Consider the following 16,570-nt stretch of genomic DNA (forward strand, 5'->3'; position numbering starts at 1 on the left):
TCGCATTGCGTGCACCAAGCATGTGGTGCAATGCTGCTGCCGGGCCCATGGAAAACAATGGGCGCTGCGATGCGAGAGCATGCAGCAAGATAGAACATGCTACAATTTGTTTCCCGCATAGCATAGCGGTGCCATGCGAGAAATCATCGCTCATATCTATGACTCCATTCAAAAGAATAGGGTTCATATTTGTGCTGGATTTGTGTGTCTCGCAATACATAAATCTCGCACGATTTTCTTGCCCGTGTGAAGGCAGCCTTAGGATGCATTCCATTGGTGCAGTTTTTGCCGCAGTAGTTGCCGTGGATGCACAATAGATTTCACCCCTTCAGTTGAAAGGTTGAAATCTGTTACAGACTAGAGATGAGCGAGTACACTCGCTAAGGCTAACTACTCGAGCGAGTAGTGCCTTAGCCGAGTATCTCCCCGCTCGTCTCTAAAGATTCAGGGGCCGGTGGGGGGCGGGGAGCGGCGGGGGAGAGCGGGGAGGAACGGAGGGGAGATCTCTCTCCCCCCGCTCCGCCCTGCTCACGGCCGCAACTCACCTGTCACCCGCGCTGGCAGCCGAATCTTTAGAGACGAGCGGGAGGATACTCGGCTAAGGCACTACTCGCTCGAGTAGTTAGCCTTAGCGAGTATACTCGCTCATCTCTATTACAGACCCATGGCAAAAACTGAAGTGCAAAATATACTGCGGATTTAGCATGGATCCGCACGACAATAGGCTACGTTTGAACGCACCCTTCCAGAAAGGTTTCTTGGGGGGGGGGGGGGGATTCTGAGCGTTGCATATGGCAGAAAATAGAGAGGCTATGGAGCCGTAACTCTCACAAGCCGTGTACAGGGACCCACAGGGCCTGTTCACATGGTTTACTTGTCAAGCAAAAAAATTAGACGGTGATTTTGTGTAGAACCTGCTTTTGAAATATACATGTTTTAGGCCGCCTGCAGACAGCCAGGTCGGATCCGGCTGCGAGAATTCTTGCAGCAGGACCCGAACCGATCCCCTTCAGAGACCAGCACGACACTCACCTACTCCCGCGGCCCAGGATCTTTCATGTGCCGGCTGCTGGCGCATGCGCAGACCAAAGCCGGCGGGAGGGGAAGTGACATTTCCGTGCAGGGCTCTGCGAGCCCCGCACAGAAATAGAGCGTGCCGCGATTTGTTTTCTGCGCGCGATTTTGCGCAGACAAATTGTGGCCATCTGCCTAGGATTGGGTTTTCTAACGCATTCCTATGGCAGCTTCCACGGGCGGAAATTCTGCGGGAAATCCCGTGTGCAGGGGGCCCTAAAAGCAGTTTTTTTACGCAGGTTCAAATTAATGTCTTTTTTATGCAGTTTTGGCTCTGGATGTTTGGTGCAGATTTTGGGGCGTTTAGTTTTTATTTTAGTACAGGCTACTAGAAGTTGTACTACATTGCTTTCTACGGCTTTATCATTTTTATTTTTCCATTAACCTAGCTGTAAAAGGGCTCATTTTTCAAAAAACAAGTGGTATTTCTTATTGGTACCATTTAATTTACTATTTTATGTAATGAAAACGTTTTTTTAGGCGAAGTGAAATTAAAAAAACCTAATTGCATCATTGTTTTTTGGCTAATTTTAAAGTGGTTTTTGGCTTGTTTTTAAACTGCTCATGTTGCTCTAAAATGACATTCTTTCTATATTTTGTGGATCAGTACGATTACGGCAATGTCAAAGTACAGCTTCTTTTATGTTGTACAACTTTTTAAAATAACTTTCTGTCACCACATTCTGATACCCATAACTATTTACATCGATGGGGCAGTTTGAAGGCTTGTTTTTTGCTGAGCGAGCTGCAGTTTTTATTTGTAGTTTTTTATCAGTTACATACAGTTTTTCCATAACTTTTTATTACTTTTTTTGGTAGGCAGGTGACCAAAATACCCAGAATTCTAGCATTATCTATTTTTCTAGCAATCAAAGTGCAGGTGCAATATTTTAAAAGTTCTGACTTTTATGGATGTGGTGATACCAATTATGTTTTCTTTTTAATATGGGAAAAGTTTTTTTCTTTAAAATGTTAGTATTTTTGGTAGATGTTTTTATATTTGGTGAAGTGAAAAAAGTAAGTGAACCGCTTTGTTGATGGTTTCTCCAAGAGCTAATTGGCAAAAGGTGTGTAATTAAGAAGATAAGATTGGAAATGTGGGCTTCACGGGTGCTTTGCCCATTAAATAAAGGTACACAAAGCCTGGCTGCTGACAAATCGGTGGAAGCAACTTTCAGAAAACATGTTATAGTGAAGCATGAAGCTGGAAAAGGCTAATATTACCCTGGTGCCCCTCACAGACGTCTGTAACATGTTAAACCACAACGTAATTAGGGTCCACAATGGATCAATATATACATGTATTATATTATCAAAACGAAGGAAACACAAATGGAGTTAAAACAGTAACAAAATACAGGAGCAGGAACGCTATTCCTAACCAACGTTGGATTGTCAGACCCTGCCTAACAGAATGGCAATTGCCCTAATAAGGAGATACCCACATCTTTAACCAAGGGGACCTAGATGGAGAATGGGGAATAATATATAGCAGATGAAAAAGCTAACAGAGTTAGGCAAAAATGTGAATAAACCCCACACAGGCTTAATAATCACAAGTGCATAGCTGATAGGAGTCTACTGTAACACCAAACACCTCAGACAGGACTCAGGTATCTGACAGCCAATCAGATGGAGGGAACAGACAGGACATGGTTTAATTGTCTGACAGGCATTTGGATTGAAGGGGAAGAGACATGGTTTAGGCATCTGACAACCCTTTAGACAGGACGGGGGGGGGGGGTACAGACTGGACAGGACTCCAGCATCTGACAGCTCTTTGGACAGAGAGGTAACAAACAGGACAGGACTCAGACATGGACAAAACTGGATCCAGACAAACAGACAGAGATCTGCACTGCATGCACACAGGAGAATAACCAGCGCCCATGTAGGAATAAATACACTTCCGTTATGGCTGATTGACCGACTAGGGAAAACACCCGTTTCCCAATCAGTCCATACACCACATGAGATGTTGAAGAAGGGAAGAGAAGAAGGGAACATTAAACATTGAAGAATTTACAACAATTGAAACATAAGGGACCATCTACAGTGACAGGAAACACTGAGGGATTTTAGCCACATTAGGGCGCCTGCACACAAGCGGAAATTCCGCGGCGGGATTTCCCCCGGAATTTCCACCGCTGGAAGCCTGCATAGGATTGTGTTAACAGACGGGCGCGATTTGGCCGCGCGAAATCTCGCGCGGCAAACAAATCGCGGCATGCTCTATTTCTCGCCGCCAGCTCCGGTTTGCGCATGCGCCAGCTGCCCGGCAAGCCGGCACATCAAACAGCCGGAGTCACCGGCGCAGCTGAGTACGCGCTGGTTCCTGCAGGCGCTCGGGTCGGATCCCGCAGCGAGAATCCTCACCGCCGGATCCGAACCGCCCGTCTGCAGGCGACCTTAGGAGCCTTCTGCAGTGACAGGGAAAAAGCACTCACCAGTGCCCAACGCTGAATGACAAGGGGCATGTGCCTACGGTGGCGTCACGTGGGCCAGGGCTCCCTGGTTGTGCCTGGCAAGCCAAAACAGCTACAAAAACTAAAGCCCTGGATGTACATGAGATGAATTAGCTAGTTGCGAAATGATCTGCTTGTGTGTTATTAGTTCAGCTAGATTGCGTTTGTCTGTAATTGAGACATAGATAACAATCAGACCATATTTTATTAGTTATCAATTCATAAATCCAGGTAGTTCCAAGGTGTTCACTTACTTTACAGCAGCACGTGACACGCCATTATATATAACAGCATGTGACATTGGTGGTTCGGCATTGGGCCCTAAATCAGGGCAAGGAATTTTCAGATTCAGGAAGCCGTGCTGGTCTTTTAATGTCGTCTTTCTCCTTTTATTTGAAGCTTTGATTTTTCATCCTTTGTGAGGGCAGACAATGTGCTGCTGTAAAGGACAATGCTGATATCCGCTCATAATATATGTGTCCTCACACAGACACATTCATCAGAGGATGCTAGAAGAGCTCTGTCTTCTGTGAACCTGCACTGAAACAATGTATCCAGCACGGAACGGCTCACTTATCATGATACAATCATTCCTAGCTTCTCATTTATACAACATAAGCCTTGCCATACGGGTGGATTTTAAATAGAAAATCATGGCTTCCAGATATTTCTGACTTGGTGTCTTGTGAAGCAGCTATCATTGTACACTAGTTAGGCCTATGCGTCAGAGCTATGTGCAACCATGGGGCGCTTCTGTATGGCGTTGGATTATGATGCTATTCTCCACTAAAAGCGATGCTTCTTTGGGGGAGTTCCTCCCTAATGCGGTATTTGATGGAGCATGCCACCATTCATACGGAAAACAGCCTCAGTGTGGAATTAAAGCCACAGTGAAGAACCATAATGCCCAATAAACCTCTATGGGTGCCATATATAAGTATGATAAGTACGTTAAGTGTAGTGGCAGTCTTACAACATATATACAAAGCATATTCGATTCATGTATGAACAGTTACTCCACTTTAGCTGCACCTATACAATTCTTTAAACGTACATCCAAATATGTGATAATAATAAAAGTTGAGATACTTACCTCTTTTCTCCCCTGGCGATCCAGTGTTGCAGCCCTGTGGTCCTCACGGTCTTTATTTTGGAATGGAAACCACCTGACTACTTCAACCAATAAAAGGCTGTAGCAGTCAAGTCCTGTTCTCCTGGCATCACGGCTTAGATGTTGTGAGCCATGATGCCAGGAGAATGGCATCTGACACTGAGGTCTCTGATTGGCTGCAGCGGTCAGGTGGTTTCCATTCCAAAGCAAAGACTGGGAGGACCTTGGGGCCGCAACGTTGAGAAAGGTAAGTACCGCTACTTTTATTGTTTCACACATTTGGATCTATGTTGAAAGAAAAAAAACTGTCTAGTATCCAGACCACCTCTTTAAGTGAGCATGTAATTTTGCCAGTAAACAGCTGTTTTACCAACAAAACCAGCTGATTGTAATGGCAGCACTGTTTTACGGGTGAAACACCTATTTTTTGACAAACCTTGCAGCCATTTATCAATCAATTTCAACCGCAAGCCAATGAAGGGGATCATCCAACATTTATCTAATGGCAGTTTAAAGCTGCCCATGCACTAAATGTTAGCGTTGGCTAACTATCTAACTATGAGGGTGTGCCGGCTCTCTACCAGTGCAGATGCTGGGGAAAGAAGGATCTGACATGTCAGATTTCAACTTGATCAATCCTTTGTTCTCAAAGTAGATAACAACCACCAGAAGTTTCTGGCAGCAGATTAAACCTCTCTCCCCATTGAGAACACCTACTTACTTGGGTGTTGAGTGTGCATGTGTATGGAGAGTTTGAGAGGAAGAACTGTTGACCACCTTTAAAGTAGCTGATGGTAGATTTAGGTTTAGGAACTGACACCATGAATATGGTTGTTTGATTAATTACATCCTATATAGGGGATTAAAATGCTATAACTGAAACAATCTGACAAGGAAAACATTTTGGTATCATAGAATAAAAATCTGGGAGGAAATATCTATGATTGTAATTACAAATGGGGAAATGTTAATGCACATTGAAAACGGTTGGAGAACCCAATCTTGGGTTGTAGCTCAACCTGCCAACAGATGATAACCAGAGGGGGATATGGACTGAGGAGGTCTGCTAAATTAGCCCAATATTTCCAAAATGGACATATAAGAAGTGATGGTTAAAAGCAGACCACATTTAAAGTTGTTTTCCTACATTACATCAAAGCATAACTTATCAGATGACTCTTTAGCATAAGCTGACATCTTTACATGAGGAGTAGCACTATTTCTAGCTGTTTCTATAACTTGTAGCATGTTTTAGCAGTTTGCCCTGCTGCAGACTATATCTGTAATTTTCTGTCTTCCCTGAGCTGGTACATGAAGACTGCTGTTAAGATGTCTCCATATACTGCACACAGGAAGAAGGGAAGATCCTGCTCCTCTATCACATATATAGCAACAGCAGCATAGAGAACATTGTAAGCAGTGTAGATGTGATTGCAATAGCTTTGAGCAGCAGCATTTCTGCGTGTATCTGATTCAGCTCCTCCATTCGTCCTTTCCATAGACTTTGGCAGCATGTAATTTGATCTGTCAGTGAACTATTAGTCTGTGTCTAGATTTGAATAGCTTTTCAGGGCCAGGTAACATTTAGGAGAAATAGGGAGGAGGAAAGGAGCCCGATTAGTGGAGAAAAAACTTTCTTCTCTAATAAGATATATTACAAGTTTTTTTTAGTTAGCTGCTGTCAGGGCTCAAACCCAGGAGCTCCTGTGCTCCAAGCGGTGGCTCTCCCTGCTGAGCTATCCAGCATGCTGGACAGCTCCCCTGCTGGACCTTAGCCTGGTTCCCATAGCTCTAATCCAGTTCCCTGTCTTGGCTCCGCCCTGCTCCTGATTGGACTTCCTATATAAGCTTGGGCCTTCCACTGCACCATTGCAAGATTATTGTGCTCTGTGCCTTTAGTCAAGCTTGCTACCTACAGCTTCTTCCTACATGATTGCTGCCACCGGTTACCGACCTCTGACTAAATCCTGACTACGCTACCTGCCTGCTCCCTTGTACTGCAACTGATACCAACAAGTTACCGATCCTTGGCTTTCCTTGACCACGCTATCTGTCCACTCGAGTTACAACACGAGACTTCGAACCCACTCCAGACCATAACACCTGCACTATTGATTAATGCAGTTTGTTGACAGTGCAGCATCTATTTAAAGGGCATCTGTCATCACCTTTGAGCCCCATAAGCCATAGAGATGAATGGGAGAGCATGCTCATACAGCTTTGTGAAAGAGTCACGCTGTTTGGACATGCTGATTTCTCGGGCACCGAGGTTAAAACGGGGCACCCAGTGAGTAAAAAAAGTAGCTCCCTGGACCCCTTCACCTTTTGAGCTCCATAACCTAGTTTATGGGGCTTAAAGGTGATCACATGTGCCCTCTAATATATGGTACATTTGGTCCCCCAATGGCAGATGTTAGGAGTAACAAGGATATGACATTGGATTTCAATATGCTTTAACCTTGTTGTACCAGGAGATACTTGTCTCTCTTTCCTGATAAAAAATATACATGCATGCTTGGGCAAGCCAACCACAGGTCAATGGAGAGGTTAGGGAGATAGTTGTCAAGCAAACAGGTATCTTATCTGTACGACTAGCTGAAGGGCTCATGCTCATAGTCGCATTACAGAACCATGTTGTATGGATCAGTAATATTGCGTGCATAGCTACGGGCCAATATAGTGTGTCAGTGTGGCTGTATTTACACGAGCAAGTGCGATATCGGTCCAAGATAATTGGACCTATATTGCACTCGTTTATCTGCGACATACACTTGATTTTGAGGGGAAAATGCATGCTATACATCAGATGTACTTGTATCCTGTGCATTTATGTGCATTTTTCACAATTTACAAGTGGTTCCCACAATTAAAAAGGAGAAAAATTCATCACACTCTCATGAAAAGTGCATTTGCATGCAAATGTGATATTTTTTTGGCTCCCATAGGAATTAATGAGCGATTCACGCAGTGGAAGAGCCCGAAAATAGAAAATGCTGTCTTTTTAGAATCTTGCACTATCGAGGCGAGCGAAAAATCGCTTATGTAAATAAGCCCATTGAAAACAATGGGTTCTATTTACTTGCTAGTTTGGGCTATCTTGCTGTGTATAGAACACGCACGTAAATACAATCTGTGTCTTAGATCCCATCATGGAAATTAACCCTTTGCAATCCAATTTTAGATTCAGGGTTTCCTAGGGGTCTCTCTCTTTCTGCCATTATACAATGGCGCCATCTGTTGGCTAGAGCCAGTACTGCTGTATGAGACATGCTGAAGAGGCCCCCGACAACAGAGTGGCTAGTAATATACAGTAAGAATACCCTGCTAGACATCTTCCGACATCGGAGCTCTACAGCCTTCAAATCAGAATGTCTTTAGACGTCAGACAGTGGATTGGAAAGGGTTAAGAGATAAAATATTGTGACGCGCTCCATCGTACACCATATTATGTGAGCTTTTTGCGGTTTTTGTTTACATATTTATGTATGAATGATCAATTTTCCAAATGATACGATTTTTAAATGTTTGCGATTGCTAGCATTTGATTTGTTTTTACTGGGTGTGGTTGTTGGGTTATTTCGGAGGTGGGATGTGAGGTCCGATAGTGATGAACGGGGCGGGTGTTGCTGGATAGTATAATTAGTAGTAGTGGAAGTCATTGGGTTTTGGAAGTGGACACATGTTTTTATCAATCACTGTCTTTACTGGGCTGGGTTGTGTCTCTGGCTTGCAAAGCTGCTGGCCACCTGTCCCTAACTCTCTGTGGAAGTCTGACACCGCCGCTCTGACCTCACAGGGGGTTGGACTGGCAGTCGGAAGAACAACGTAGCATAGGACATAGGAAGTGTTTGTGGAACTGTATGATTCCTTGTGGAAACGTGTCTTTAGAACTTGCTAAATGTGATTTTGGGAGTGGGTGACCATAAGGCAACATATGGCTACTTGCCATTGATACAGTCATTGTGCGGTCAGCACGGCTAGTATAGACTGAGAGCAGCAAGTATCTGTAGAATCCTACTAGAGGGGTATCAGGAGGAAATGTATGAATACAGTTTTGATGAGGTGAGTATCTGAGTAAGCCCTGTGGCAAGTCCTGTTCTGTATCATTCATTCCATGTTCTCTCAAGCTCCTTCTGTCTTGTCTTCTACTCTTTCGAGATACGTTATAGCCCTTCAAAAAAAACCTCCACAAGGGTTGACTATTTTACATGTTTCTATGCATACGCTCATACAAGTCTTCATCTTTTCATCCAGGGGTCAGCTGAGTCCTACACTAGCCGTCCTTCAGATTCAGATGTGTCCCTTGAAGAAGACCGAGAGGCTTTACGGAAGGAGGCAGAACGTCATGCTCTAGCACAACTGGAAAAAGCAAAGGTAAAGCTAGAACTAAAAAGAAGTGCTTTTAGTAGGACGGAACTTAGGCTGTAGGGATGTATGTATCTGAGTGCTGTATTATTGATCAATATCTCATGGCTTCTCACAGACCAAGCCTGTGGCTTTTGCGGTGCGGACGAATGTAGGATATAACCCAGCTCCTGGAGATGATGCTCCAGTGCAGGGGATGTCCATCAACTTTGATCCCAAAGATTTCCTTCACATCAAGGAGGTATGATAGGAATTTACAGGAGTGCATGAGGACATATTAATGACTGTTATAACTATGACTGATATTATGCAAGAAAATGTTATTAGGAACCTCTTGGTGCTGCAACCATTTTTCTTTTTTTTTTCCTTTTTCACTTTTTAAATCCACACCTTCCAAGAGCCATAACCATTCTTTTACTTTTCCATCAACAGAACCCTATAAGGGCTTGTTTTTTAATAGGATAAAAGATAGGCTCAGTTAGGCTCACCGCAGAGACCTGACAGGTCTCCCCCCTTGTCCCCTGCAGCGAAATATCGCCTCGGCCACGGACAGGGGGCCTTATTCATAGTACTGACGTAATACCAGCGTAATAGCGACCCCCCACAGCGGCCCCTAGTGTAATAGCGACCCCCCACAGTGGCCCCCAGCGTAACAGCGGCCCTTGGCGTAATAGCGACCGCCGCCAGCGTAATCGTAACCCCCTACAGCGGCCCCCAGGGTAATACCGACACCCCACAGTGGCCCCCAGCGTAATAGCGACCCCCCCAGAGCAGCGCCGAGCGTAATGGCAACTGCCCCCAGTGTAATAGCGACCCCCCACAGCGGCCCCCAGCGTAACAGTGACCCCCCACAGCGGCCCCCAGCATAATAGCGACCACCCACAGCGGCCCCCAGCGTAACAGTGACACCCCACAGTGGCTCTTGGCGTGATAGCGACCGCCGCCAGCGTAATAGCAACCCCCCACAGCGGACCCCAGGGTAATAGTGACCCTCCACAGTGGCCCCCAGCGTAATAGCGACCCCCCCACAGCGGCTCCCAGCATAATAGCGACCACCCCCAGTGTAATAGCAACCCCCGACAGCGGCCCCCAGCGAAACAGTGACCCCCCACAGTGGCCCCCAGCGTAATAGCGCCCCCAGCGTAATAGCGACCCCTCCCCACAGTGGCCCCCCAGCGTAATAGCGCCCCCCAGCGCCCCCAGCGTAATAGCGACCCCCCCACAGCACCCCCCAGCGTAATAGCGACCCCCCACAGCAGCCCCCATTGTAATAGCGACTGCACCCAGCGTAATAGCGACCACCCACAGTGGCCCCCAGCATAACAGCGACCCCCCACAGTGGCCCCCAGCGTAATAGTGACATCCCATAGTGGCTTCCCCTCCCCCACTCACAGTTGTGGTGCGCTCTCCTCCTGGCCTCAGCCTCTGTCCCGGTGCTCCCTGCCTCAGCGCTGCCCTCTATGCCGGGGCCGCTGGCCAGGCCCTGCGCTGCCTGGGCCAGTGCTCACAGCTTCACCTCAGTCCTCTGCCATCAGCCAATCAGAAGCTGGTGGCGCGAATCAGATGTATTATGTCGTCACCCCTTACTTCCGGTGGCAACATAATACACCAGTACTGAGGGCATATTAACTTTTTCCACAACACTTCTGCCCTATTCAGCAATTCCAGCATCCTGCTGAATAGGGCAGAACTGTTGTGGAAAAAGTTAATATGCGTACTGAGGAGACGTCGGGGAAGGAGGATCCCGCTGCACATTGACGTCACAATGTACGCCGGGATCGGCACTGCTAGCAGCGCAGCTGAGTGAATGCCGGCAGGGGAGCCGCAGCCCCTACCGGTATTCACAAGTGTTGAGCGGCCGATGGCGGCGCGTGCCAACAGGGAGGGCTCTGCGTGCCGCCTCTGTCATGCGTGCCATAGGTTCGCCACCACTACCCTGTAGTTACACCCCTGGTCCGCACCAAGTGGTGCAGATTTGCTGCAGATTTTTCAGCTGTGGAAAATAAGTGACATGTGAACGCACTCTTAAAAGTGAAAACACCTTTTTGTAAAACACCATGGGTTGTTTTGAGACCTCATACATCTTATTTTTCCATCAATGGAGCTGTTTGAGGGGTTGTTTTTTTGAGCCAAGGTGTAGTTGATATGGGCACCATTATGGGGTACCTGTGACTTTTCAATAACTTTTCATTAAATTTTTTGGTGGGAGATGACGTAACCAAAAAAATCCCACAATTCTAAATTGTGTATTTTTTTATTTACAGAGACCGAGCCTGCTCTATACACTCCAGGGATGCACATGTTCACCCTTGTTAAATAAAGGGGTAATCTAGGATTCTTTTTCGCTGCTCAGATCCCCACTTTACAGCTGATTCTCCAGGTTGCTGTCATTGCGGTCAGCACAGGAAGCAGAAAGCGCTGACCACAGTGCAGCGGCCCGGTTTAGTGCTGTAACGCAGCTCCCATTGAATTCAATGCAATACCAACCTGGGCCACTGCGCTATGCTCAGTGTTTTCTGCTTCCTGTGGTGATCACAGTGACAGTGGCTCTAAGAATCAGCTGATCGGTGGAGATCTGAGCAGTGTTTCCCTGACAATTATCTATTGATGACCTGTCAGCCATCAATAGAAAAAAAAATGAAAAAGTCCTGGAATACCTCTTTAAGTGATTAATCCATTATACATCTCTATTTAGATACAGAAATATTTCCTATAAATTTCCACATTAATACTAATGATAACTGGATAAGATCTTATGGATTCAGTCATCCATTTACATATAGCAAATTTCACTATGACCAAATTGCAGCAAAGCCTGAGTTAGATGAGTTCTTTACAACTGACTAAACAGTATTAATGAAACCTCACATTAACCCCTTAATGACATGGCCTATTTTGGCGTTGAGGACCAAGCGATTTTTTGGTATTTTTCCATCTCCATTTTTCAAAAGCCATAACTTTTTTATTTTTCCGTCGACGCGGCCGTATAAGGGCTCGTTTTTTGCGTGGCGATCTGTAGTTTTTATCGGTGCCACTTTTGGGTATATAGACAATATCGTAAATTTTTTATTTTTTTTTTTAATGATAACAGGGAGAGAAAACGCATCAATTCTGCCATAGATTTTTTTTTTTTTTTTTTACAGCGTTAATCATGCAGCATAAATGACACACTAAATTTTTTCTGCGGGTCGGTACGGTAACAACGATACCAAAATTGTTATATTTTTTTTAGGTTTTTACACTTTTTTGCAATAAAACCCCCTTTTTTTGGAAATCTTTTTTTTTTCTCTATAGCTGCATTCAAAGTCATGTAACTTTTTTATTTTTCTATGTACGGAGCTCTATGAGGGCTTATTTTTTGCGAGACGAGCTGTAGTTTTTATTGGTACCATTTTGGGAAATGTACGGCTTTTTTGATCACTTTTATTGCATTTTTTGTGAGGCAAAATGCTAAAAATTAGCATTTTGCCTCTGTTTTTTAGCGTTTTTTTTTACGCTTTTTGTCGTACAAAATAGAAAGCGTGTTCAACTTTTTGTACACGTCGTTACGGACGCGTCAATACCAAATATGTGGGGTTTTAGTTTTTTTTTCCCTTTTTTTATGCTAATATTAGAAAAAGCATAAAAAAAGGGGTTTTTTACATTTTTTTTTTACATTTTTCTTTTTTTTACACTTTTCTTTTCTTTTTTTTACACTATTTGAGTCCCTCTGAGGGACTTGCAGCACTATGCCTATGATCGCTGTCATAAGGCATGGCAAAGCTACTGCTCTGCCATGCCTTATCGCTTGTACAGCGATTATAGGCACAGGCAATACAGGACGCCGGTGTCTGGCGTCCTGTTGCCATGGTGACAGGCCGGGCTCTCGCGATAACATCGCGAGTTCCGGCCGGAGACACACAGGGATCGCGATCCCTCTGTGAACTCTTTCCCTGCCGCGATCTACTTAGATCGCGGCAGGGAAGGGGTTAACAGCGGCGGGCGCATCTCCGATGCCCCCCCGCTGTTGGAGCGGGACGCCGGCTGTGACTGACAGCCGGCTCCCGCTGCGGGATAGCGCGGGATCTTATGTGATCCCGCGCTATCTCCAGGACGTACCAGGTACGTCATGTTGCGGGAAGTACCAGGCTGCCATGACGTACCAGGTACGTCCAGGAGCGGGAAGGGGTTAAGGACCTATTCACATGAGCGTATATCGGCCGCCGTTTTCACGTCCAGACGATATACGCTACCATCCGAGCTGTATTCCCCTTACCTCCCCCTCGCCGGCTCACCTCCCCACTCCTCCCCTCCAGCTGTTTGCAATGGGAGGGGGTGAGACGGGGGGCAGCTAAACTCCGTAGCCAGCAATGGGATGAGGTGGGACAGGGGCGGAGCTCGGATCCACCCCTGTCCCTCCCCTTCCCATTGCAAACAGCCAGAGGGGAGGAGAGAGTAGGTGAGCCGGCGAGGAGGAAGGAAGGGGAAGACAGCCGAGATGGTAGGATATATATCGGCCGGACGTGAAAATGGTGGCCGATATATGCTCGTGTGAACAAGCCCTTAATGTGAGGTTTCATTAATACTGTTTAGTCTTTGGCTGGCTGTCCACGGGCGATATTTTATAAAGTGATTTGTGGCGATAAATCACAGCAGATCACGCTTGAAACGCTTTCCATAGTATAACTATGGAAAGCGCAGCCTGATGTACACGAGCGGAAATCCATAGCAATTTTCCACTCGCGTCTAAAAATTGCAGCATGCTGCGATGAACCTATTATTAAGATAGGCTCATCACTGTGACCTTTAGTGCTCCCCCTCAGTGGAATATCGTTCGTTATATCGCCATGGACGGATGGCCTAAGAAATCTGATGATTAAATGTCATATATCTTACATTTAGAGCTCATGCCCACGGACAGAGCAGGATACAACCGCGGATTTACGACACGGGAGTACCGCGGTGGTAAACAAAAAGTCCCTGCTGGGGATCGGGTAAAAACGCGCATTTTTCCGTGGTCTCCATTAACACTGCATTAATGGAGACCTCCGCTGCGGAAAAACATGGTGAAATAGAACATGCCACAATTTTTTTCCCATGGCGGAAATCCACGGCAGATTCACACATGTGAGCACTGACAGGCAGAAAAGCTATTAGGTTCAATAGAACCTAATAGCTGCGTTATTCTGCCACGGGGAACGCAGCAGAAATCCGTCCGTGGGCATTAGCCCTTACTGTAAGTTTTTGTCATTCTTGTATTGTTTTCAGTTTTATTTCATGCTTGTATAATGTCTAATTAGATAAGCTCTTGTCATGGAAACGTCGAACCTCTAAAGTTCAGGGAGTGCATATGGTGCAAAGCACTCAATGTTTATTGCTTTGTGCATTGGCAATGTGTGAAGTACTTACTGAACAGCATGTGTTCTCCCTGCAGTATGCATCTCATTAACATACACAAGACCTGCCTCTGACTTGTGCACTGTCTGTGCTGCTAATGTCATAAAGTCGTTACCTAAGCACATTTGCATAGATTTGATCCACAAAGAAATTTAGTTGGCTGGACAGAAATACGTGATAAATCCATGTATGATTCAGTTCGCTGCTCCAGCCCACTACCTACGGTACTGTGGAAAAGTTTAGGCAGGTGTGGGATAAATGCTGCAAAGAATGCTTTCAAAAATAGAAGTGTTGATAGTTTATTTTCGTTAATTAACGAAATGCAAAGTGATTGTACAAAACAGAAATCTAAATCAAAACAGCATCAGTTCTTCCACGTACACTTGCACAAAGTCAGAGATTTCTTACAGCCGACACCCGCCCGCAACAGCTCCGATAAGCCGTGCCACTCTTTTGGAGCTATTACCCCTTTAAATGCCACAGTCAATTCTGACAGCGGCATTTAAATTCCCTGACCAATGTTCGAGGATCCCATTTGGCCTGCCGCAAGGAGATCGCAAGTTGCCGTGTGGTTGTTATGTTCTGAAAAGCCCAAGGGCTGCCATTGCAGAGTGCCTAGCAAGCGGTGCATGGGGCGTGGTTTGATAAAAGGCCTGTCAGATTGCGATATGATGTAATGCTTTCATCAGGAGTGATCAAAGCATCGCAAGTTCTTGTAATAAAACGTAATAGATGTTAAAAGAAAACTTTTTTGGTCACCCCGTCTCCAAGAAAAAATGCAATAAAAAGCGATCAAAAAGTCATATGTATTCAAATATAGTACCAGTAGAAACTACAGGACGTCCCGCAGAAAAAAGGAGCCCCCGCACAACTATGGCGACAGAAAAATAAAAAAGTTATGGCTGTCAGAAGATGGTGGCAGAAAATATTTAAAAATTAAATATCTTTGAAAAAAAATAAAAGTATTACAGCAAAAAGAAGCAACTATATAAATTTGGTATTGTAGTAATCATACTGACCCATAGAATAAGGCTATCAGGTCATTTTTGTATGTACATTGTTTCTTTTCCATTTCACTACACTTAGAATTTTTTTAAAGTTTTACAATACATTATATGGTACATTAAATAGTACCACTGAAAAATACAAATTGTCCCGCAAAAATGAGCCCTCAGACATCTACGTAGATGGATAAATAAAAGAATTTTTAAGAGGGGGAAGGGAAAACAAAAAATGGGGGGAAAAGACCACATCTTTAAGGGGTTAAGAATTATCTTCAGCTTAAAGAAGAACAAGGAGTCCTGGAAGTGATGACATGGCCCCCACAGAGTCCTGATCTCAAGACAACATCATTGAGTCTGTCTGGAATTACATGAAGAGTCGGAAGAATTTGAGCAAGTTACATCCACAGATGAGCTAAGCTTAGTTCTCCACAAAGACAAGAAGGAAGGAAGGGGGGTGGGGACCCAAATATTGATGTGATTTAGATTTCTCTTCTGATCATTCACTTTGCTTTTGTTAGTTGACAAAAGTAAACTGCTGACACTTCTATTTTAAAGCATTCCTACTTTGCTGAGTTTTTTCCACACCTTCCTAAGACGCTTGCACAGTACTGTATATGGCTGAGTGGCTTGTTGGTGCCCACCCTAACTAAGTACCTGGGGTATATACCCCACCAGCCCCCTTTCCTTGCTAATGCCAGTGTCATAAATGATTCTGCAGTCCACATATATCCTGACCTGAATTATATCGGGTTATTGGTGCACATTATAATTTCAAAATAATTCTTCGATATGTCATAAGTTAACATTGTTGGACAATTGTCATTTTAGTTAATTTGAGCTTGTCTCAGTTTGACCTCCTAATTAAGAAAGGGGATCCATTCCCTTAGTGCTTCCTAGTAAGAAACTGAAAGACAATAAGGCATTCCATTAACCTGCCTTTCTATTGACCCCCATTCCCAGAAATATAATAATGACTGGTGGATCGGGCGAGCAGTAAGGGAGGGCTGTGAAGTTGGTTTCATACCCTCTCCAGTCAAGTTGGAACATATGAGAATGCTACAAGAACAGAAGATGCGACAGAGCCGGCTCAGTACCAGGTGAATACTTTGTGTCTGTGGTAGGAACTATTTGTTAAATATCCCAATGTAGTAGGGACTGATTTTATCGATTGCACT

At 44.9% G+C, this 16,570-nt stretch overlaps 1 protein-coding gene across 3 annotated transcripts in view; it reads left to right on the forward strand.

Moving 5' to 3' along the window:
- The window catches only part of CACNB1 (calcium voltage-gated channel auxiliary subunit beta 1), a 69,410-nt gene that overhangs the window by 25,871 nt on the left and 26,969 nt on the right, over positions 1-16,570 (forward strand). For 2 of the 3 annotated variants that reach the window (XM_066587365.1, XM_066587366.1), the window contains 3 exons: positions 8,905-9,024; positions 9,134-9,256; positions 16,356-16,492. In XM_066587365.1, coding sequence (XP_066443462.1) covers positions 8,905-9,024; positions 9,134-9,256; positions 16,356-16,492 — 380 coding nt within the window. Of the gene's footprint in view, positions 1-8,532; positions 8,713-8,904; positions 9,025-9,133; positions 9,257-16,355; positions 16,493-16,570 lie in introns of those variants that run through there. The other variant, XM_066587367.1, reaches the window with a different exon arrangement.

Source organism: Eleutherodactylus coqui, chromosome 13 (assembly GCF_035609145.1).
Source record: "Eleutherodactylus coqui strain aEleCoq1 chromosome 13, aEleCoq1.hap1, whole genome shotgun sequence".
NCBI lineage: Eukaryota > Metazoa > Chordata > Amphibia > Anura > Eleutherodactylidae > Eleutherodactylus > Eleutherodactylus coqui.